Here is a 24,755-nt window from a genome sequence, read left to right as displayed (position 1 = left end):
TGAGCAGGGGGACCTTGCGGGCGCTGCAGGATTTCAGTCCTTCACGGCGTAGTGTGTTACCAATTGTTTTCTTGGTGACTATGGTCCCAGCTGCCTTGAGATCATTGACAAGATCCTCCCGTGTAGTTCTGGGCTGATTCCTCACCGTTCTCATGATCATTGCAACTCCACAAGGTGAGATCTTGCATGGAGCCCCAGGCCGAGGGAGATTGACAGTTATTTTGTGTTTCTTCCATTTGCGAATAATCACACCAACTGTTGTCACCTTCTCACCAAGCTGCTTGGCGATGGTCTTGTAGCCCATTCCAGCCGTGTGTAGGTCTACAATCTTGTCTGACATCCTTGGAGAGCTCTTTGGTCTTGGCCATGGTGGAGAGTTTGGAATCTGATTGATTGATTGGTTCTGTGGACAGGTTTCTTTTATACAGGTAAAAAGCTGAGATTAGGAGAACTCCCTTTAAGAGTGTGCTCCTAATCTCAGCTCGTTACCTGTATAAAAGACACCTGGGAGGCAGAAATCTTTCTGATTGGGAGGGGTTCAAATACTTATTTCCCTCATTAAAATGCAAATCAATTTATAACATTTTTGACATGCGTTTTTCTGGATTCTTTTGTTGTTATTCTGTCTCTCACTGTTCAAATAAACCTACCATTAAAATTATAGACTGATCATTTCTTTGTCAGCGGGCAAACGTACAAAATCAGCAGGGGTTCAAATACTTTTTTCCCTCACTGTACTTAATTGGCGGGGAAGTTTCAGGTTACGTCCAAAATGGCACCCTATTCCCTATTAAAGGAAAATTCCACCCAAAAACAAAATGCATCATACTTTGACACTTTCTATATCTTGAAAATGTGATTGCTGACACACAAAACCTTTTGGGACTGTATCAACGGTGGACTAATGAAACAAATGACAAAATATCGTTTTTGAGTGGTATTTTCCTTTAAGTGCACTGCTTTTGACCAGGGCCCAGCAGAGGAAAAGCACTCCAGGACTTAAAAGACAACACCCACACACCTTCCAAATGCTGCGGTCAGATTCAATTTCCTGTTTTCACAGTGTCCCAAAGACAATAGTTTTCTTATTTTAGCATATATGTCTTCAAATAAATCCTGAGAGACAGAGAGACAGATAGAGAGAGAGAGAGAGAGAGAGAGAGAGAGAGAGAGAGAGAGAGAGAGAGAGAGAGAGAGAGAGAGAGAGAGAGAGAGAGATGTTGGTTTTGGGGTGACATGAAACAGCCTGCAATGAATTCCAAGCTTGAGTAGACTGCTCAGCAGCTTTCTCTTGTATTTACTTAAACACTTCAAGGACCAGCGCACCCTCATCCGACAACAGAATCATAATTGGAGACCCATAATACAGCAGCTGTCCACAGGTTTGCATGTAAAGGGATATCACCATGAACACCACAAGCATAACCATCATTCTGCTCACCCTCCTGGCCATCTTCTCAGCAACTGAAGGTAAATAATCATCCATTTGTCACTTAATATTGTATACGTAATTACTAATTCATTACTACTATTTTACTATTTTTTTATACTATTTTATGATAGTTTATTACTTTATTGAATTTATAATCTGGTTACTTGCATTTGAAGTTTTTGCAACTAATCAACATTCCAATAGTGTCAGTGACTCTTTACATGATAGTGTTCTTATTACTGTGTTATTATCCATGTTTATACAGTGTACTAACTATTGTAACTACTACGCATTGTAACCTTGTTTATTCAGCAGTAACCCTTACCCTAACTCTAGCCATAACCAATAACCATAGATTGATGCATGTATTTCTGATATCATCTTACAAGATAAACACTGAAATGTAACCAAGTAATGTAAGACAAACCCATTGCGCTTTCCACCCTACCTCTCTATAGGGAAAAGACAGCCACGGGTTCTACGCTGCCTTTGCCCCAAAGTGCAGACTGGTCGTATTCCGTTCAGGAATCTGAAGAGAGTGCTGCATCTACCTCCTCGTCCGCACTGCTCAAAGACTGAAGTCATGTGAGTAACTCCCTCAACTGATAAATCAACATAATTGAGCATTTATAATCAATAATGTGTATGATTATTAATACATTTTGACAATGAGTAGAAAGTAAAAAATACATTTAAAAAAAGTTTGTGAGTGAGTCAGGTTAAGTTTTGACATTGATCTTCAGACTAAGTGTTGAAAACGTGAAAAGTAACTTACGATAGAAAAAAAGGTGGAGGTTAAAGAATTTGCTCACAGGAAGACAGAACAAAGGTACTGGTGCACATCTTACAGAAAATGCATAAAAATAATAGTTGGTAATTCCTAACCTTGGAGTACAGACAGTCTCCCTTTATTATTTCAGTATCACACTCAAAAATGGACGTCAACTCTGCCTGGACCCAAATGACCGCCCTGTGAAGATTCTGGTGGAGAGATCAACCAAAAGGTAATAGCAATCCATAACTGAATAATACAGTAGGCTACATGGCGGTGCATTGCTGCCATTGCCTTGTCTTAGCGAGATAATTTCCTTGTCCCAGATCTGTTTGTGCTTTTATGCCAAGAAAGTAAAACAACATTAACAGATCTGGGAGAAGACTAGACAGATCAGACAGCTGTTGAACCAACGTGGAATAGACGTTGAATTGATGCCTGTGCCCAGTGGGTGGTCACTAGCTGGCACAGCCACAAAGTCATAAAATCTGATGTTAATCCTAAACCTAACCTTAAACATAACCTTAAATTTAGACCAAAAGCAACAAAAAAAATTATACATTTACAAAATAGCCAATTTTGACTTTGCAGCTGGCCTATCTAAGGGAAAATGGTTCAGTTCTGCTTCCAGAACAAGACTTGTGACAATAAACGTAAACCTGCCTGGTTTGACTTGTCTTTTTCTCTTTCCCAGAATGCAGGAAAGTAAACGTTCTAAAGAGGTTGGAAGCACTACTCGTTCCCCGTAACACTTGTCAACAAAATGGTGGACGTGATTCAACAACCTTTTGTGTACTGTGTCTATTGCTTGTGTTTATTATATGTTTATTACGTAATATGTTTTAATAAAGATATGTTCATTATATGTTTACCAGTGAAGGACCCAGGAGGGGTCAGAGGGAGGAGTTCATAGAAGAGAGCTGCAGACAGTATCTGAAAATAGTTCCTTATAACAGGACTTTTAGACCTTAGATTAGAGTGTCTGTTCATGTTATATTGATGCTTTAATTTTATTACATTTCCAAGCAAGCAAATAAAAACAACATATTCATATTGGTTGACTGTATTGTTATTTTTATTTAACCTTTATTTAACCAGGAGACACAGAGTCTCTTTTGCAAGTGAGACCTGGTCAAGAAAGCAGCAGCAGTCAATACAACATTACAACATTTAAAACAGACAACACAAACAGCACATCAACACTACACTTATATAATGTTCCATTTTCAGTCGAACCTTTGGAGTCCAGAAAAGAAGCTCAATACTAAAGATCAAAGCAAAGATAATGGCAAACTATAGTGTAGTCCCAAATGGAACCCTATTCCCTATATAGTATAGGCTAAAAACAGGTCAGTGGTACTCCCCAGTGGCCTGCTCGCTCCGCTCGTAGGTCTAGATCTTTGGTCCTTCCTCCGCGCCTCTTCTGGTGTGGGGTTCTTGGATCTGGTCTGGTTCTGTGAGAGTGACAGGTGTATAGGGAGGAAGGGGGAGAGAGGTGGAGAGGGACAAGAGGGATGGGGGTGGTGGAGGATATGTCCATCGGTCTGGGCTGGTGCTGGAGGGGGAGTGATGCGGCGGCAAGGCTGGACAATGGTGGCTGAAGAAAGTCGTTCTGTTCTGAGTGAATTGTCAAGGTCATGGGTCATTGGGGTGGGTCCAGGTCTGGGTTTGATCATTTCGTTGCAGATATGGATGAAGGCCTCTAGCGGGTTGTTTGTGTTGTTGGGTGGTTCTTGACAGTTTTGGCATGCCTCCCCACTGACTGCCTGGTGGCCCCCTGAACTTTCTAGGGGGTGGGATGGGGGGTCCTGAAAGGGGTGAACGTGGTTTCAGAGGGTCCAGGGAGTCTGGACTGAGGCAGGCTGGTTTGTTGCTGTGTGGGATCAGGAGGAGGGAGGGCTAAGGGGGGTGGATCTGGGTCACTAAGGAACAGGGGGGAGGAGTCAGGGACAGTGAGGGGCGGGGAGGAGTGATCAGGGGTAGTAATGGGCGGGTGGGAAGGGGGTGGTATGCTGAGCGGACTTGGAGGGGGAGCAGGTTTATTGGAAGGAATAGGGGTTTTTGGGAGTTGTGTTGTAAGGTCAGGTGCAGTAATGGGGGGACGGATCTTGATTTTGATCTTGATTTTGTTGTCTATATTTGGTTGTCTAGATTTTGTTGTCTGGATTTTATCGTCTAGATTTCATAGTCTAGATTTTGTTCTGGCCATTATGGTTCTTCTTCTGTGGTGGAACTCAAACACTTCTATAAACCTCAATGCAGCTACCAAAATGTAAATATTAAACCACAACATGTGATAACTATGCAACAGAACAGATGAACAGGAATGACATACCTCTCATGGTAACTATCTGAAAGCCACGCCCCTACTAAACTACGCCTCCAGTCTTCTGATCTGACCCACTGGGTCATATCTCAATAACCCAGCACCAATAACCCAGCAGTTTGTAAAGAAATAACCCAACTAAGTGACCCAACGCCGGCAACCCAGCAGTTGGGTCAACCAAAAAACCCACGCAGACAGTGTGTTTGAAGCCTTGACCTGTGAAGACAACGCAGCAGCAGCAGAAGCATGTGGTTTACTGTTGACTAAAGACAATTAGACAAGTCATCACACATTGGATCCTCATTTGTATTTTTTATTTTCTATTAGTTAGCACTGTTCGCTTGCAAGTTATTAAGCATTTCACTGTACTTTGTGCATGTGACAATTCAAACTTGAAACTTGGAAACTGTCACGATCGTCTATGAAGTAGGACCAAAGCGCAGCGTTGGTAGCGAACATATTGACTTTAATGCAATACACGAGAATACAAAACAAAACACGATCATGAAGTCCTCAGTGACAACGACTGAACATAGAACAAAAACCCACAACCCCAAGGTGAACAATGACAGTTTAAATATGGCTCCCAATCAGAGATAACGAGCCGACAGCTGACACTCGTTACCACTGATTGGGAGTCACTGGACCAAACAATGAAACCACCAATAACAACCCAACTAATCCCCAAACACAACAAAAATGAACACACCCTGGCTCAATAATACAAAGTCCCGGAGCCAGAGCGTGACAGTACCCCCCCCTAAAGGCGCGGACTGCGACCGCGCCTCAAAGAACCCAAATAGGGGAGGGCTGGGTGGGTGTTGCTCCTCGGAGGCGGCTCCGGCTCTGGCTCCGGGCTTGACCACCATCCTACATCCATCCCCCCGTAATGGCCCCGGTCCGATCCAACCCAGCTGGCTGGATCCGGACTGATGACGCGCACCCCTAGCTTGGCGCGTGAGGCAGGGACGGACCGGACCTGGCTGACGATACGCATCCTCGGCTTGGTGCGTGGAGCCGGAACGGACCTCCTCAGGCTGACGACTCGCCTCCCTGGCTTGGTGCGCGTAGCAGGAATAGGCTGAACCAGGTTGACGACTCGCCCCCTTGGTTTGTTGCGAGTAGCCGGAACGAGCTGACCCAGGTTGACGACTCGCACCCTTAGCCTGGTGCGAGTGGCAGGAACAGTCCGGGTTGGGCCGGCGACGCACACCGTAGTTTTGATGCGTGGAGCAGGAACCGGCCGGGCTGGGCTGGCGACGCGCACCATTGGCTTGGTGCGGGGAGCAGGGACGGGCCGGACAGGGCTGACGAAACGCACCACAGACTTGGTGCGGGGAGCAGGAACAGACCGAGTCGGGCTGGCGGCGCGCACCACAGGCTCCATGCGAGGAACAGGCACAGACAGGGCCGCACTGAGGACACACACCCCTGGCCCTACACGGGGATCAGGAACGGGCCGGACCGGACTGGTAACACACCCCAGTACCCTTCGCCGTGCCTCCACACCTTCCTTCCCCTTCGTGACCAGTGGCCCCCTTAACCTGGCGGCCTTTTCTGCCAACCTACTGCACTCCTCTAACCCGTACTCCTGCTGCCCCGAAGTCGTGAGCCCCCCCCTAAAAAATTTCTGGGGGTCTCTCCTCTCCGTGGACCAGGCCTCTATAGTCCTCTCCCAACCTTCGCTCTTCTGTCTCCACCACTCGTCATCCAACTCCTGGAAACGCTGCTTGGTCTCGTTGTGGTGGGTTTTTCTGTCACGATCGTCTATGAAGTAGGACCAAAGCGCAGCGTTGGTAGCGAACATATTGACTTTAATGCAATACACGAGAATACAAAACAAAACACGATCATGAAGTCCTCAGTGACAACGACTGAACATAGAACAAAAACCCACAACCCCAAGGTGAACAATGACAGTTTAAATATGGCTCCCAATCAGAGATAACGAGCCGACAGCTGACACTCGTTACCACTGATTGGGAGTCACTGGACCAAACAATGAAACCACCAATAACAACCCAACTAATCCCCAAACACAACAAAAATGAACACACCCTGGCTCAATAATACAAAGTCCCGGAGCCAGAGCGTGACAGAAACGGCCATTTCCCAAAACATAGAGGTCTTGGAATGGTGCCGTCTTTCCTAAGAAAAAGGTTCACTGTGAGAACATCAATATAGAATGAGCCAAGAATGACTTATTTTAGTGTTGTGGGAAGCACATCCAGATAAGAAAGTTTAGGGCCAGTTATTCAGACACAGATTACTTAATTGAGCCTAGTCCAAGACTATAAAGTGATTTAAATGGAGATTCTCCATTAATTTAAGCAGATGTGGCAGACATAAATAATATATAATATAATACAATACAAATATTAAACAAAAAAAATTAACTTGCAGCAGCACTATCTGTGATCATGTTGACTATTTCCAGCTTTAGCTGAGACAACGAGCAAATAATTAGTTTCTATAGCACCTTACACAACATGTATATACACCCATTTCCATAATCACCCCATTCACTCTGTCCAATTTGGAAAATAGTTGAGTAGTGGAGAGACCAGAGTCTATCAAACCTGGGGTGTCTCTTGCGAAGTTCATAAGAGAGCTTTTAAAGAGGAATAAAGTCAACAATCTGGTCAATCTACATTTTTATATTCAAATGTAGGAACTGGGTTCTACAGTTTGAACCCTTGCTGTCTCTGGCTCCACACCCACCCCGCCCGGCCATCTAGATGTGTGAAAGTTAGTGTATAAGCAAATGATCCATCATGTATGACATTCCTGGTAGTGTGTAAACTTACATGTTGTATTACCATATCATTTTTGTATGTTCTCTATAGTTATGTACTTGAAAATGTATCAATTGACCAATTCGGCACATTTGGGCAAACTTGATACAAAATAGTATTGCAATGCTTCACTGGATCAATCTGAAACTTTGTACACACACTGCTGCCATCTAGTGGCCAAAATCTAAATGAAGCCTAAACGTCAATATTATAATGTGGCATTTATCTTGCATTTCAAAGATGTTTGTATTATCTTTTACCAGATCTAATGTGTTATATTCTCCTACATTCATTTCACATTTCCACAAACTTCAAAGTGTTTCATTTCAAATGGTATCAAGAATATGCATATCTTAGTTTCAGGTCCTGAGCTACAGGCAGTTAGATTTGGGTATGTCATTTTAGGCTAAATTTGAAAAAAGGGTCCAATCCTTAAGAGATTAATGAATATAATTGAGCTTAGGGGCAATTAACCATAGGATTGGGCCTCTATCTGAATCCACATTGAGTCTTGTCTGTTTGTGATCAATGTTAGCATGTTGCTGATTAGATTCAGGTTTCCATAGAGTGGAGAACTTGATCCTAGGTTTTTTATTGCCCCATATACATTTGGTGATGCTTTGGTTGGTTATTTTGAAAAAATTAACTGGGAGATAGCATTGGAGCATGTGAAATAAATAGTTAAATCTAGGGAGGATGTTTATACAGATAACATTGATTCTTCTGACTAAGCTAATTGGGAGGGAGATCCAGGTTCGGAGGTCATTCTTGATTCGATCCAGGAGTGGGAGATAATTTTCCTTGAAAAGGCAATTCAGATCTGGTGTTACAAAGATCCCAAGGTATTGAAACCCCTATGTCTTCCATTGGAATGGGCAGAGTGTCTTCATAGAGCTGATGAGTGTAAGTTTGAGAGGGCAAACAATGGATTTGTTCAAATCTATCTTATATCCTGAAAATTTGCAGTACTGAGCAATTGTGTCTAAAATGGGAGGGATTTCTCAGGGTTGGATATGTAGAGCAAGACATCATCCGTGTAGAGCGAAATCTTGTGCTGAAGGCCGCTTGCAGAAACACCCATAATACTTGGATTGCTACTTATCAACTCCGCCAAAAGCTCCTCCCCAACAAGTAGAGCAGTGGGTACAGCGAGCATCCTTGTCTTGTGCGATGTCCCAAAGTGAATCTTTCAGAATTCAGACCATTAGTAGTCACCATGGCATTTGGATGAGAATATAGGGACTTAATCCATTTAATAAAGTTTGGACCCATATTGGACTTTTCTAAGACTGAGAAAAGAAAGCTCCACTCCATCCTGTTGAACGCCTTCCCAGCATCCAGTGAAGTCAGCAGGATAGGGGTCTTCTGTGTGTTTACTTGATCTATAATATCAAAAAGACAGCAAACGTTATCAGAAGAGTACCTGTCTCTAATAAATCCAGTTTGGTCCGCTTTTATTATTTTGGGAAGAAGAGTGTTTAGTCTTTTGGCGAGCATATAATTTGCAGTAAAAATCATGAAAAGTTAAATGTAATCTTATTTGGATCATATGTGACCTCGTCATCTGCTGTTCGGATGGCCATGATTGGACGCTCTGACTGCTCTTTTTTAAATTTGTATGCAAGCAATCTGCTAGGCCTATTGCTATACTCATGGTATTTCTGTTTATTTACATTTACATTTACGTCATTTAGCAGACGCTCTTATCCAGAGCGACTTACAAATTGGTGCATTCACCTTATAGCCAGTGGGATAACCACTTTACAATATGTTTTTTTTTCTTTCTTTGGGGTGGGGTAAGGGGGGGTAGAAGGATTACTTTATCCTATCCCAGGTATTTCTTAAAGAGGTGGGGTTTCAAGTGTCTCCGGAAGGTGGTGAGTGACTCTGCTGTCCTGGTGTCGTGAGGGAGCTTGTTCCACCATTAGGGTGCCAGAGCAGCGAACAGTTTTGACTGGGCTGAGCGGGAACTGTGCTTCCGTAGAGGTAGGGGGGCTAGCAGGCCAGAGGTGGATGAACGTAGTGCCCTCGTTTGGGTGTAGGGTCTGATCAGAGCCTTAAGGTAAGGAGATGCCGTTCTCCTCATAGCTCTGTAGGCAAGCACCATGCTTTTGTACTAGATGCAAGCTTCAACTGGAAGGCAGTGGAGTGTGCGGAGGAGCAGGGTGACATGAGAGAACTTGGGAAGGTTGAACATCAGACTGGCGGCAGCGTTCTGGATAAGTTGTAGGGGTTTAATGGCACTGGCAGGGAGCCCAGCCACAGCGAGTTGCAGTAATCCAGACGGGAGATGACAAGTGCCTGGATTAGTACCTGTGCCGCTTCCTGTGTAAGGCAGGGTCGTACTCTCCGAATGTTGTAGAGCATGAACCTACAGGATCGGGTCACCGCCTTCATGTTAGTGGAGAACGACAGGGTGTTGTCCAGGGTCACGCCAAGGCTCTTCGCACTTGGAGGAGGACACAACGGAGTTGTCAACCGTGATGGCGAGATCATGGAACGGGCAGTCCTTCCCCGGGAGGAAGAGCAGCTCCGTCTTGCCGAGGTTCAGCTTGAGGTGGTGATCCGTCATCCACACTGATATGTCTGCCAGACATGCAGAGATGTGATTTGCCACCTGGTTATCAGAAGGGGGAAAGCAGAATATTAGTTGTGTGTCGTCTGCGTAGCAATGACAGGAGAGGCCATGTGAGGATACGACAGAGCCAAGTGACTTGGTGTATAGCGAGAATAGGAGAGGGCCTAGAACTGAGCCCTGGGGGACACCAGTGGTGAGAGCACGTGGTGCGGAGACAGATTCTCGCCACGCCACTTGGTAAGAGCGACCGGTCAGGTAGGACGCAATCCAAGAGTGAGCCGCGCCGGAGATGCCCAACTCGGAGAGGGTGGAGAGGAGGATCTGATGGTTCACAGTATCAAAGGCAGCAGACAGGTCTAGAAGGACAAGAGCAGATGAGAGAAAGTTAGCTTTAGCAGTGCGGAGAGCCTCCGTGACACAGAGAAGAGCAGTCTCAGTTGAATGACCAGTCTTGAAACCTGACTGGTTTGGATCAAGAAGGTCATTCTGAGAGAGATAGCAAGAGAATTGGCTAAATACGGCACGCTCAAGAGTTTTGGAGAGAAAATAAAGAAGGGATACTGGTCTGTAGTTGTTGACATCGGAGGGATCGAGTGTAGGTTTTTTGGGAAGGGGTGCAACTCTCGCTCTCTTGAAGACAGAAGGGACATAGCCAGCGGTCAAGGATGAGTTGATGAGCGAGGTGAGGTAAGGGAGAAGGTCACCGGAGATGGTCTGGAGAAGAGAGGAGGGGATAGGGTCAAGCGGGCAGGTTGTTGGGCGGCCGGCCGTCACACGTCGCAAGATTTCATCTGGAGAGAGAGGGGAGAAAGATGTCAAAGCATAGGGTAAGGCAGTGTGAGCAGGACCAGCAGTGTCATTTGACTTAACAAATGAGGATCGGATGTCGTCAACCTTCTTTTCAAAATGGTTGACGAAGTCATCCACAGAGAGGGAGGAGGGGGGGAGGGGGAGGAGGGTTCAGCAGGGAGGAGAAGGTAGCAAAGAGCTTCCTAGGGTTAGAGGCAGATGCTTGGAATTTAGAGTGGTAGAAAGTGGCTTTAGCAGCAGAAACAGAGGAAGAAAATGTAGAGAGGAGGGAGTGAAAAGATGCCAGGTCCGGAAGGAGTCTAGTTTTCCTCCATTTCCGCTCGGCTGCCCGGAGCCCTGTTCTGTGAGCTCGCAATGAGTTGTCAAGCCACGGAGCAGGAGGGGAGGACCGAGCCGGCCGGGAGGATAGGGGACATAGAGAGTCAAAGGATGCAGAAAGGAAGGAGAGGAGGGTTGAGTAGGCAGAATCAGGAGATTGGAGGGAGAAGGATTGAGCAGAGGGAAGAGATGATAGGATGGAAGAGGAGAGAGTAGCGGGAGAGAGAGAGCGAAGGTTGCGACGGCGCATTACCATCTGAGTAGGGGCAGAGTGAGTAGTGTTGGAGGAGAGTGAGAGAGAAAGGGATACAAAGTGGTGGTCGGAGACATGGAGGGGAGTTGCAGTGAGATTAGTAGAAGAACAGCATCTAGTAAAGATGAGGTCAAGCGTATTGCCTGCCTTGTGAGTAGGGGGGAACGGTGAGAGGGTGAGGTCAAAAGAGGAGAGGAGTGGAAAGAAGGAGGCAGAGAGAAATGAGTCAAAGTTAGACGTAGGGAGGTTAAAGTCACCCAGAACTGTGAGGGGTCAGCCATCCTCAGGAAAGGAATTTATCAAGGCGTCAAGCTCATTGATGAACTCTCCAAGGGAACCTGGAGGGCGATAAATGACAAGGATGTTAAGCTTGAATGGGCTAGTGACTGTGACAGCATGGAATTCAAATGAGGAGATAGACAGATGGGTCAGGGGAAAAAGAGAGAATGTCCACTTGGGAGAGATGAGGATTCCTGTGCCACCACCCCGCTGACCAGATGCTCTTGGGGTATGCGAGAACACATGGTCAGACGAGGAGAGAGCAGTAGGAGTAGCAGTGTTTTCAGTGGTAATCCATGTTTCCGTCAGCGCCAAGAAGTCGAGGGACTGGAGGGTAGCATAGGCTGAGATGAACTCTGCCTTGTTGGCCGCAGAACGGCAGTTCCAGAGGCTGCTGGAGACCTGGAACTCCAACAGGAGAGTCTTTGTTGTCTTGTGTGTAGTTGTCTATCCGTGTAGTAACCAATGTATAGAATGCTTCATTTGATAACATGGAGGTGTTGAATTTCCAGCTCTTTGACCTCGGGATGTTTTTACAGAGGTCAAAGCGGAGGCGGACAAAGGCGTGATCTGAAAGTGCTATGGGTCCGATTGTACAAGTGGCAGAATTTATTAAAATCTTTGGCATAAAAATCTAATCTATACGAGAATAGGTGTTATGGACATTGGAGTAGTATGTATAGATTAGCTATTAGTCTCTCTCCAGATATATATCAGTCCCATCTTTGCCTATCTAGGGTTTGTGGTTGGGACTTGAGATGATTTGTCCAGAGTTGAGTTAAGGGTACAATTAAAAACTCCAGCCAGCACTCCAAAGGAAACACAATGCTCATTGAACAGGGTTATCATTTTTGACATGAAAGCAGGAGTATCTGTGTTAGGGGCATACTGTATCTATTGAAGATAGTAATTGGTTGCCCACAGAGTGACCCATTTATCAGAATAAATCTCCCCTCTGGATCAGATATGTTTTTGTCAATTATGAATGTAACATGCTTATGGATAAGTATGGCTGTGCCTCTGCTGTTAGATTTGAAAGATGAGAAATACACCTGTCCCACCCAAGCTCTGCGGAGTTTAGCATGTTCGGCATCACAGAGGTGTGTCTCTTGTAATAGCGCAATGTCTGCTTTTACCTTTTTGAGAGCACATAGTATATTTTTCCGTTATATTGCATGACCTAGCCCATGGCAGTTCAATGTCAGTAGATTTAAGGTACTAGTCAAGAGATAGAGAGAGAGAGAGAGAGATTCCTCATCCTCTCCACCCCGCATTAAGTAAGTGACAATGTAGCCCCCATCCAGACCACAGTAAAAAAGAGAGGGAGAAATGAAGTAAATCAAATCAATAGCCCAGCCTACAAATACATCCCCCAAAGGACACAGGCCTAATCATTTGGACTAAATAAAACAGAAATTAGGGTGCAAATCCCTAAGAGGGATCTATAGGATAAGTTGTTTGTTATTATTAAAACAAAATATCAACAGGATAAGGTGGTCATAACCATAGGCAAAAAATGGACACACTGATCCTCTCGTTATGTCTGTAGATATGTCGTAATCGACAGGCTATCAATGGTGAAGGCATTTGTGAAAATTGTCAATAGAAATAAAAAAAGTTGGCTATATAAAATTGACAGAATCGGATCACTTTGTCTGCCAATTAGCCTATATCTTCTACAGACAAGATAACATGCTGTAAATGGTTAATTTTCTCACTTGACATAAAAGGGGAAATAAAAGTAGGCTAAAACGTTAGTAGGCCTAGCTTAGGTTTTAGGGCCTATCCCTCTCTCAGCGGGTGGGACATTGGATGGCGGCTCTATGTTGTCTTACCTTGTCACGCCCTGGCTCTGGGGACTCTTTAATGTTGAGCCAGGGTGTGTAGGTTTATTGTTTAGTTCTATGTGTTTTGTTCTAGATCGTGTACATCTATGTTGGCCAGGGTGGTTCCCAATCAGAGACAGCTGTAGCTCGTTGTCTCTGATTGGGGACCATACTTAGGCAGCCTTTTGGCATTTTAGTTTTGTGGGATCTTGATCCGTATAGGTTTGTGTTATTAACCTAGGACTTCACGTATCGTTCATTTGTTGTTTTTGTTCATGTTGTGTACACTTAATAAAACATGTACGCTTATCACGCTGCGCCTTGGTCCGCTTCACATAATGATCGTGACATACCTCCAATAGTAATAACAGTAATCACTTTTAGTAATCTATCCATTTCTCAGTGGCCAGGATTGCCCTTCAAAAACCTTTTTGCCTCTTCTGGAGTTTTGAAGTGTCGCAGGGCGTTTGGGTATTTGAATCTCCTGAAGATACCTCGGTCAATTAAGTGTTTTTTCACCTCGTCAAACCCTCTGTGTATTCCAGCGTAAGGTGATTTTGGCGTTTCCCACTGTAATGGTGTTGATTTTCGTCGCCTGTAGTACTCATTCATTGTCGGTGAATCTCAGGAAACGTACAGTGATTGGGCGCAGTGGTTGTCTGGCTGCTGGTGGAGGCCACAGTGCTCGGTGAGCTCTCTCGTGTTCTATGGGCCTGTCGGTGGACAGGTGGAGCCACTCTGGAAGTTTGTCTTGCAAGTAGCGGATCAGTGGCATGTTTCCCTCTTCTTTTTTGGCCAGGTTTAATAGAACACAGTTATTCCTTCGCACCCTATTTTCCAGGTCCTCTGTTTTCTCTTTTAGATGCTCTATTTTCTTTTTAGCAGATGCTATGGTTTCCATGACATCTGCCAGTGAGTTTTCCATGGATAGGATAAGCCCCTCTGCCTCATCCAGGTGCCCTGCGTTGATGGTTATCTTGTTGTTGACATCAGGCAAGGCATTTTCCAGGGTTGTCACCTTGCCCTCTATCGCACTGAACTGAGAGTTAATGCCATCTAGCTTAGAAAGGACGTCTTCGACAGAGGACGAGGTTGGTAGTTGTTGGGCCTCGGGAAGGGACGGGTCCTCATACTCCTGGGCAATGGTGCTAGCTTTTTCTGAAGCTAGCTGTTTCTTGGAGGCTTTTCCCGCAGCTATTGCTTGAGTCCGGGTAAAAATGTTACATGTAATGTCGCCTTTTGTAGTCGCCATGGCTTTTTTGACTAAAGCTAATGGGGTTTAACTTGAAGTGGAGGTAAGATTAAGAATTGGAAATTACTTGTGCGAAGCTCTCAGTTCATGCAGCCATCTTGTTCAAGGGTCACGTGATTCCCCCCGGCAGGCACTTTTCTGAAGAAATATCTATCTGTTATGGTGGTAACCACATGATCATTGCTCATAGTGGAAAAGTAAAAAAAAAAAAGCTAAAGTACATGCCGCTAGAAAGCTCCACAGCCTCAGCCGTTCGCTGTATCCGCCCGTCACCACTGGACAGACACCACTGTTATTTAATTTATTTAACCTTTATTTAACCAGGAAGTCCCATCGAGATTAGAAGACCTCTGTCCCACCTCTTTACCAGCAGAAGCTGCCTCCTGCTGGCTCTGGGGAGCACCTACTCCACACTCCTCACCAACAGTAAGACCCAAACATATAAATATTATGGTAGAATTCATAGTTCGACCCGAGCGGGTCGGGTCCAAAATTCAAACTTGTCCCTCCGGTTCGGGTCGGGTCCTGTTTGATTGTCATCGCGTTTTGGGTCTATGTAACTATAGCTGATAGACCTGAATGAACCCGACCACCACAAGTACACAAGTATATTAAAATATGCAAATAATTCAAATATTAATAATAATAATGTAATATTCAAATACGAGATGTACTTCTCCGGCATGTCTTAAAGTGGAACTGACAGCATTTTAGCAACATGAAATCTCATTAGAAATCTGTTCATATACACCCCCAGGAAGAATATTACACTTTTTAAAACATTTTCTGAAAAGCAAGCTCTTAGATACAGTAATTTTCACGTTTTCATAAATGTTTGGAATGTTTGAAAATTACGTACACTACCAGTCAAAAGTTTTAGAACACCTACTCATTCAAGGATTTTTCTTTATTTTTACTATTTTCTACATTGTAGAATAATAATGAAGTCATCAAAACCATGAAATAACACATAAGGAATCATGTAGTAACCAAAAAGTAAACAAATCTAAATATGTTTTATTTAAAAAATATGTTTGATTTGACTAGGTCATTTCTACATGACACGCAGAGAGATTTGTTAGAACAGAGCACAAATAGTGTCACGGTTTCGGCCGAGGCTGCTCCTCCTCCTTGTTCGGGCAGGCTTCGGCGGTCGTCGTCCCCGGAGTACTAGCTACCACCGTTCGATGTTTTCATGTTTGTTTGGTTTTGTCTGTTTGTACACCTGTCCCTTGTTAGTGTTTGATTTTGTTTCCTATTTAGTTATCGTGTGTTGGGTCAGGTGTTATGTGTGATTGTTATGTCAGCTGTTGCTGTTGATGGTTTTTTCTCTCTCGTGTTGTTTGTGTCGAGAGTCCGCACTGCGTGCGCCTTTTCTTGTTTTACGCACTGTTGTGTGTGTGCGTAATTTGTTCATGCCCCCCGGTTGGGTTGGTTATTCACCTGTTTGGAGTTACTATTTTTGGATTACTAAAGTCTGTTGACGAACACCCTTGTTCCTGCGCTTGATTCCCTGCACCACATCCACACTCAGCGTTCTGACAGAATCACACATCCACCCATGGAATCAGCAGGAGCAACCGCGCCAACGGACATCATGGAGGACCGTCTTCGTGGGCAGGAGGACAGGATCAACCAGATCGGTCACGCCCTGGATCGGGTGATGAACACTCTCCACCGATGGGAAAGCAGCGGGGTACCCACGCCCCCACCTACCGGACCATCCCCATCGGTCAGTCCTCCTGTCCCCCTTCCGGAACCCAGCGGGATTCGGCTCTCGCTCCCGAGGGCGTACGACGGCTCCGCTGCCGGGTGTCAAGGGTTCCTGCTGCAAGTGGAGCTCTACCTCGCCACCGTACACCCGGCGCCCTCGGGACACGAGAGCGTCTCCGCCCTCATCTCCTGTCTCACCGGCAAGGCGTTGGAGTGGGCCAACGCCAAATGGAGGAGAATAGACGCCGCTACTATTACCTATGCGGAGTTCTCCCGCCGCTTCCGTGCCGTGTTTGACCATCCACCAGAAGGGAAGGCGGCGGGGGAGCGTCTGTTCTACCTCCGACAGGGGATGAGGAGCGCACAGGATTTTGCTTTGGAGTTTCGGACTCTAGCGGCAGATGCAGGGTGGAATGAGCGGGCCCTCATAGACCACTTCCGCTGCAGCCTCCGGGAGGACGTCCAGAGAGAGTTGGCATGCAGGGATACCACGTTGTCGTTTGACCAACTGGTCGACATGGCCATTCGGCTGGACACCCTGCTCGCCACCCGTGGACGTCCCGGGTGGGGGTTGCCCATTCCACCTTCCGGCACCTCCGAGCCGAGCCCTATGGAGCTCGGAGGTGCTGGCGCTAGAGAACGGAGGAGTAGGAACCCGAGGGGGGCCGTTCCCTGCACCAACTGTGGCCGTGGAGGGCACACCGCGGCTAGGTGTTGGGGAAGGTCCCCCGGTGGAGGGGAAGGCAGGCCACGCATTGGGGAGTCCTCCCAGGTGAGTAGGCGCCCTACTTACCCAGAGCTTTCTGTCGTTCACATAACCTTGCCTGTTTGTTTTCCACAGGTTGCACCTCGTTCCCAGCATAAGGCGCTAGTAGATTCAGGCGCAGCTGGGAATTTTGTAGATCGCCAGTTCTGTGTAGAGTTAGGGATTCCTCTCCTTCCCGTTGATAAGCCTTTCCCTGTACATGCCCTAGATAGCCGTCCGTTAGGATCTGGGTTAATTAGGGAGGTCACAGCGCCCCTTAGGATGAAGACGCAGGGGGGTCATGAGGAGACGATTCAGCTCTATCTGATTGACTCTCCTGCGTATCCGGTGGTGCTGGGACTTCCCTGGTTGATTACCCATGATCCTACTATTTCGTGGCGAGAGAAAGCTCTTAAAGGGTGGTCTGTTCAGTGTGAGGGGCTATGTCTGGGTGTTTCCATAGGGGCGACCTCGGTGGAGAGTCCAAATCAAATGCCCGCACTGCATATTCCCCCCGAGTATGAGGATTTGAAACTGGTGTTTAGTATGACAAGGGCGGCGCAGCTGCCGCCTCATAGACAGGGGGATTGTGCGATAGATCTCCAGTTAGGAGCAGCACTCCCGCGGAGCCATGTGTATCCCTTGTCTCAAGAGGAGAGGAAGGCGATGGAAACTTACATCGCTGAGTCTCTGAGACAGGGATACATACGGGCCTCCACTTCACCCGCTTCCTCGAGCTTCTTTTTTGTGAAGAAAAAAGATGGAGGTTTGCGCCCGTGTATTGATTACCGCGGTCTCAATCAGATTACGGTGAAGTACAGTTATCCACTTCCTCTGATTGCGACTATGACGGAGTCATTACACGGTGCTCAGTTCTTCACAAAATTGGATCTCAGGAGCGCATATAACTTGGTGCGCATTAGAGAGGGCGATGAATGGAAGACAGCATTTAGCACGACCTCCGGTCATTACGAGTATCTCGTCATGCCATATGGGTTAATGAATGCTCCCTCAGTCTTCCAATCCTTTGTAGATTAGATTTTCCGGGACATGCTGGGGCAGGGAGTAGTCGTGTACATAGACGATATTCTGGTGTACAGTTCTACCCGAGCTGAGCATGTAGCCCTGGTGCGCCGAGTGTTGAGGAGACTGTTGGAGCATGACCTATATGTCAAGGCAGAGAAATGTCTGTTCTTTCAGAAGTCGGTCTCCTTTTTGGGTTATCAGTTGTCTGCGTCAGGGGTGAAGATGGAGGTTGACCGGGTGTCAGCTGTGCGTAATTGGCAAACCCCAACCACTGTGAAAGAGGTGCAACAGTTCTTGGGTTTTGCGAATTATTACCGGAGGTTTATCCGGGGTTTTGGACAGGTGGCAGCTCCCATAACGTCTCTGTTGAAGGGGGGTCCGGTGCGCTTGCGGTGGTCAGCTGAGGCGGACAGGGCTTTTGGGAGACTGAAGGACCTGTTTACCTCGGCGCTGGTGTTGGCGCATCCGGATCCCGCTTTACCATTCCAGGTAGAGGTAGACGCGTCCGAGGCCGGTATTGGGGCCGTCCTCTCACAACGGTCTGGCACACCACCTAAGCTCCGCCCCTGTGCTTTTTATTCTAAGAAGCTCAGTCCGGCGGAGCGGAATTATGACGTAGGGGACAGGGAGCTGTTAGCCGTGGTACAGGCCCTAAAGGTGTGGAGGCATTGGCTTGAGGGGGCTCAACACCCTTTCCTCATTTTGACGGACCACCGTAACCTGGAGTACATCCGGGCAGCTAGGAGACTGAATCCTCGCCAGGCCCGCTGGACTATGTTTCTAGCCCGGTTTGTGTTTAAAATCACTTACATCCCTGGGTCCCAGAACGGGAAGGCAGATGCCCTGTCTCGGCGGTATGACACGGAGGAGAGGTCCGTTGAGCCCACTCCCATACTACCAAAGTCTTGTCTGGTGGCACCGGTGGTATGGGAGGTCGATGCAGAGATCGAGCGGGCGTTACGCACCGACCCAAGTCCTCCACAGTGTCCAGTGGGTCGGACGTACGTTCCGCTCGAGGTACGCGATCGCCTCATTTATTGGGCTCATACGTCCCCCTCCTCTGGACATCCAGGTATCGGCCGGACAGTTCACTGCCTTAGCACTAAGTACTGGTGGCCAACGTTAGCCAGGGATGTGAGGGTTTATGTCTCCTCCTGTTCGGTGTGTGCACAGTGTAAGGCGCCCAGACATTTGCCAAGGGGTAAGCTACAACCCCTGCCCGTTCCACAACGACCCTGGTCCCACCTCTCGGTGGACTTTGTTACAGACCTTCCCCCCTCACAGGGGAATACTACCATCCTGGTCGTTGTGGATCGGTTCTCGAAGGCCTGTCGTCTCCTTCCCATGCCGGGTCTCCCTACTGCCCTACAGACCGCTGAGGCTCTGTTTACCCATGTCTTCCGGCATTACGGGGTACCCGAGGATATAGTGTCTGATCGAGGCCCCCAGTTCACTTCCAGAGTGTGGAGAGCCTTTATGGAACGGTTGGGGGTTTCGGTGAGCCTTACCTCGGGTTACCACCCGGAGAGTAATGGGCAGGTTGAACGTGTCAACCAGGATGTGGGTAGGTTTCTGAGGTCTTATTGCCAGGGCCGGCCGGAGGAGTGGGCGAGATACGTTCCGTGGGCCGAGATGGCGCAGAACTCTCTCCGCCACTCCTCCACCCAACTAACCCCTTTCCAGTGTGTGTTAGGGTACCAGCCGGTTCTGGCACCTTGGCACGAGAGCCAGATCGAGGCCCCTGCGGTGGATGAGTGGGTGCGGCGCTCGGAGGAGACATGGAACGCTGCCCACGTTCATCTGCAGCGGGCCATCCGTCGGCATAAGACGAGCGCCGATCTCCACCGCAGTGAGGGGCCTGTATACGCACCTGGAGATCGAGTCTGGCTCTCGACCAGAAACCTGCCCCTCCGCCTGCCCTGCCGGAAGCTGGGTCGGCGGTTTGTGGGGCCATTCAAAGTCCTGAGGAGGTTGAACGAGGTGTGTTACAGGTTAGAACTGCCTATTGATTACAGGAATATTAACCCCTCGTTCCATGTGTCTCTCCTCAGGCCGGTGGTAGCTGGTCCACTCCAGGACTATGAGATAGAGGAGACTCCTCCACCCCCGTTGGACATCGAGGGGGCTCCGGCGTACACTGTGAGGTCCATCCTTGATTCGAGACGCCGGATGGGGGGTCTCCAATATCTCGTGGAGTGGGAGGGGTACGGCCCGGAGGAGCGGTGCTGGGTGCCGAGGAGGGACATATTAGACCTGTCCCTACTGACCGAGTTCCATTGGGGTCATCCTAGGCGCCCTGCTCCGCGTCGTCCTGGTCGTCCCCAAGGCCGGGATCGGCGCACGGCTGGAGCCGCGCGTCAAGGGGGGGGTACTGTCACGGTTTCGGCCGAGGCTGCTCCTCCTCCTTGTTCGGGCAGGCTTCGGCGGTCATCGTCCCCGGAGTACTAGCTACCACCGTTCGATGTTTTCATGTTTGTTTGGTTTTGTCTGTTTGTACACCTGTCCCTTGTTAGTGTTTGATTTTGTTTCCTATTTAGTTATCGTGTGTTGGGTCAGGTGTTATGTGTGATTGTTATGTCAGCTGTTGCTGTTGATGGTTTTTTCTCTCTCGTGTTGTTTGTGTCGAGAGTCCGCACTGCGTGCGCCTTTTCTTGTTTTACGCACTGTTGTGTGTGTGCGTAATTTGTTCATGCCTCCCGGTTGGGTTGGTTATTCACCTGTTTGGAGTTACTATTTTTGGATTACTAAAGTCTGTTGACGAACACCCTTGTTCCTGCGCTTGATTCCCTGCACCACATCCACACTCAGCGTTCTGACAAATAGGCTCCAAAGTGATTTGTTTGTCTTGGATACAGATAGCAGGATGGACGCACAGTCAGTCTAACCTAGAGGTGTGGTGTGGAGTCCATGCTGCTCTCTAGTATGCAAGCTGGCCAAGCTACCAAAACAGCTCCCATTTCAGCTATTGGGACAGGTACAGAGACTAATTCCAAACAGCCCACAAAGAGTTGTTGTAGTTTCTGTAAAAGGGAAGGGCATATGGTCAGGCGTTGTTGGAACCTAAGCAGAGGAAATCCTCCTGCACATTTTAGGCAGCCTGCAGGCCCACAGAGTAGAACCAACCTTTCAATAGGTTTTGTAACTCATAGAAGTGGTCATACTTTTGGGGCATGGCCTTTCAAGCTATGGTTTCTCTCGCTCTCTCTGATCATGCTTAGAATAATGCCTTGTAATGCTTGTGTAATGGGATATTCTGGGACTGCTGCTGCTCTGTTCAACAGGACAGATTGGTGTCAGAAGTGGGATGGTAGGGTTGAGTGGTAATGAACATTTTGACAATTCGCCAGCTCACCCCCATGACCCTACCCCAAACTGCTTTGATGAATTGATGTATTTTATTTGTGACAAGGTGCCTCAAACCAATGGACAACGACATCGTGTTTGTAGACTGACACCTAAATCTGTGTCAGGGGTTTTTCCCCTGATTGCAAGGAGACTTACTGACTACGAAACTTGCAAGATGTTTCATTCATCAATTGTTCCCCACACTGTTTATAATGCCAATATCTATCACCCCACACTGTTTATAAGGCCAATGCCTGTCACAGAGAGCTGTGCAAATACCACAACTACAAAAATGTGTGAACTAAACTGCAGACGACGAACGCCTGGCTGTCAAGCCGATTGTTTAAATGTTCCTGATACTGTTGTTATTGATGTTATTCCTGAATATTATTATTATTATTCCTGAGATTCACTGGTTCTGGGGACCAGGCGGTAGAATTGGGAGTGTTAGATAGCCACCTTTGTAAAAACGAGGTGAATGACAATTGCCCAACATTTCAACAGGGATTACACAATTTTGCAACAGCAGCTGGGAAATGTTCAGTAGGAGCACCTGAAGGAAATTATTGGATTTCTAATCATACTGCTTACCCCTATTTACCTGAGGGACCAACACATGGTTTATGTGCTCTGGCAAAGGTTTTACCTGCCATGAGGACCGAACCAATACACCCCGTGGTTCGGCCAAAAATATCATTACCCACTACTAGTTTTTTCATGAGATGTCGTTCTACTCTGAGGAGGAGAAGAACACACAGGAATGAGTGGTACTGTGCCTTGTTGAAGTATTTACCAGTAAGGGTAATATAATAAGGGTTAAGGCACACTGTGGTTTTCTGGGTGTTCTCTTTTCGTTTCAGTTCCTGATTTTAGTAGAAATACCTTCTTTTTGATAGACGTGTAAATATCACGAATATTGTGTCTCTTTCTGCTTACAGTATTTCACATTTATCATACATGTTTGACCTGTTGCATACATAGAAATGTGCCTGTTGTAGATAGAGGTTTGCTCTCACAAGGTCGGCTCAGTGGGAGTGGAATATTGGCTGAACGCCCAGACTCTGTGGTTGCCAGGTGTTCTCTCCTAAGCAGCCGCACTCTGGGAGCAAACGCTTTACTGAGGAAGAATCCACTTGGCTATCTTTGTTATACTTAATCATTAGCAGAAACTGGCAAGTTAGAACTGTATATGATGGGTGACGGGTTGAAGGTTTTAAACTCAGTTTCACAACGGATGAGATTTACATGGAAGAATTGGTGGACTACAGGATATTATGCCTTTAGAAGCTTGCTACATTTAAAATTGCTTAAATTATTATTAAGGAATTAACAAAAGGGAGGAGTGTAATGGGACATTTTAATTCTATGAGTATGTGACTAACCTTGTGAAACTGTGAAACTGTCCTCCTGTTCATGGGAGTATCATCCTATGTTGCAATCCAGCTTGCACCTGCGTCCTTGTATAGATAGAGTTCCGCCCAAGAACAGGAACTATAAAGATATGTGCTTATCACCCAATGCTTCGGAATTCAGACTGTCTGCACTGCGCTGTGTAGCTCTGCTATTCTCCTGAGCTCAGAAAAATAAAGAATCTTTGTTTGACTTGGACTCCAGCAAATCCTTATTTTATAATATCCACCACAATTTGGCACCCTAGACTGGACTGACGTATCGTTGACCTGCGGCTCCGAAGGTAAGCTGCCCGCAGAGGCTCACTGCGCTGTGAGTCTAGGGTAAATTCCTCCTCGTCAAACGAGGGAAGGGAGAGACCCGCCTGACGTCCACGGGAGTTGAGGGTCAGCGATCGCTCAGTCAATATTTTACTAAGCTGGTGAGTCATCATTCGAAGATTCTTTATGAATGAAATCACTTTGCGTTAAGTGATAGAGAAAATGATCATTGAAATAAGAGGAATTGTTCATTCCTAAATCGCTTTGCGCTAAGTGTTCGAGAGCATGCTCTACCGCATAGTGTGATGCGGGTGGACCGGTTAGGACATCATGTTAGACTATAATATCAGGTTAGGGATAGACTTCTTAACCAGTGGACAGGAAGAACTGTCCACTGTCCACTGTCCACACAGTTTTGCAAAGTGTCATAGCAAAACTGTGTTTACTTTTTATGTAAGTAAGATACCAACTTGGATTAGTTCTCCAGTGGTTCAACAACAAATTAGGCAATATTTTAGCAGCCATGCATATACATGGTTTAGGTTGTAGGAACTGATCACTCCTCTATTTTATGTATGTGTGTGTGAGAGTGAGTGAGATAGGAACTCAAGATGGGTTCGTCCTCGAGCAAAAAGTGTTCTCCAGCCACCCCATGCTACACAGGGCCGTTGAAGGTGATGGTAAGCAAATGTAGTCCGAATGTTGCCGAGGACGTATCACAATGGCACCGCTTAACGAATGGAGATATTCCCGAAGAAGGCACCCTCAGTGTCGTTAAGTTGAAATTAGTCAGAGAACAGTTTGAGAAATTAGGGAAAGGCAAGAAAAATGATATACGCTGGGATAATTTTTGAAAGTGGGAAGTTGAAACAGAGACAAGGACAGAGAGAGAGAAGAAGGGTGCAGAGGAAATTATGAAAGCTGAAGAAAAGAAAGTCAAAGCAAGTAGGAACAGACGTAAAGATGAACTGTATCCACATTATCCACCTCCCTACACTCCCCCACCTCAACAACAGCTACCACCTCCACAACAAGGACCCCCAGCAGCAAGGGGGGCTGTGGGGGCAGACAGCGGATAATCTGAAGAAGACGAAGAAGAAAAAGACAAGCCTCTGACCACCAGAGTAGAATACCAACACCTCTGACCACCACACACACTGAGTTCCAGAGTAGAATACCAACACCTCTGACCACCACACACACTGAGTTCCAGAGTAGAATACCAACTCCTCTGACCACCACACACACTGAGTTCCAGAGTAGAATACCAACATCTCTGACCACCACACACACTGAGTTCCAGAGTAGGATACCGACACCTTTGACAACCACACACACTGAGTTCCAGAGTAGAATACCAACACCTCTAACCACCACACACACTGAGTTCCAGAGTAGAATACCAACACCTCTGACCACCACACACACTGAGTTCCAGAGTAGAATACCAACACCTCTGACCACCACACACACTGAGTTCCAGAGTAGAATACCAACACCTCTGACCACCACACACACTGAGTTCCAGAGTAGAATACCAACACCTCTGACCACCACACACACTGAGTTCCAGAGTAGAATACCGACACCTCTGACCACCACACACACTGAGTTC

The 24,755-nt window shown here is 46.8% G+C and overlaps 1 protein-coding gene across 1 annotated transcript; it reads left to right on the top strand.

Annotated features, from left to right (window-relative positions):
- The first annotated feature begins 1,401 nt into the window (after positions 1-1,401).
- LOC311112735 (growth-regulated alpha protein-like) lies at positions 1,402-3,108 on the top strand. Its single transcript, XM_084155862.1, has 4 exons — positions 1,402-1,470; positions 1,891-2,017; positions 2,353-2,436; positions 2,899-3,108. Exons 1-4 carry the CDS (start codon positions 1,407-1,409, stop codon positions 2,951-2,953), a joined length of 330 nt encoding a protein of 109 aa, XP_084011988.1. The 5' UTR covers positions 1,402-1,406; the 3' UTR covers positions 2,954-3,108.
- The last annotated feature ends 21,647 nt before the right edge of the window (positions 3,109-24,755 follow it).

The sequence above is a fragment of the Coregonus lavaretus genome (genome assembly GCF_964263955.1).
Source record: "Coregonus lavaretus genome assembly, chromosome: 39".
NCBI lineage: Eukaryota > Metazoa > Chordata > Actinopteri > Salmoniformes > Salmonidae > Coregonus > Coregonus lavaretus.
The sequence above is the reverse complement of the archived record's forward strand: the minus strand, read 5'-3'. Positions and strand labels throughout refer to the sequence as shown.

What these genes read in the sequence shown, in the direction of transcription:
- LOC311112735 (XM_084155862.1), top strand. Translation starts at nt 1,407, where the DNA reads ATGAACACCACAAGCATAACCATCATTCTGCTCACCCTCCTGGCCATC. An exon ending in TGCTCAAAGACTGAAGTCAT is followed by an intron (nt 2,018 to 2,352) that starts GTGAGTAACTCC and finishes TTATTATTTCAG; the next exon opens with TATCACACTCAAAAATGGAC. An exon ending in GTGGAGAGATCAACCAAAAG is followed by an intron (nt 2,437 to 2,898) that starts GTAATAGCAATC and finishes TCTCTTTCCCAG; the next exon opens with AATGCAGGAAAGTAAACGTT.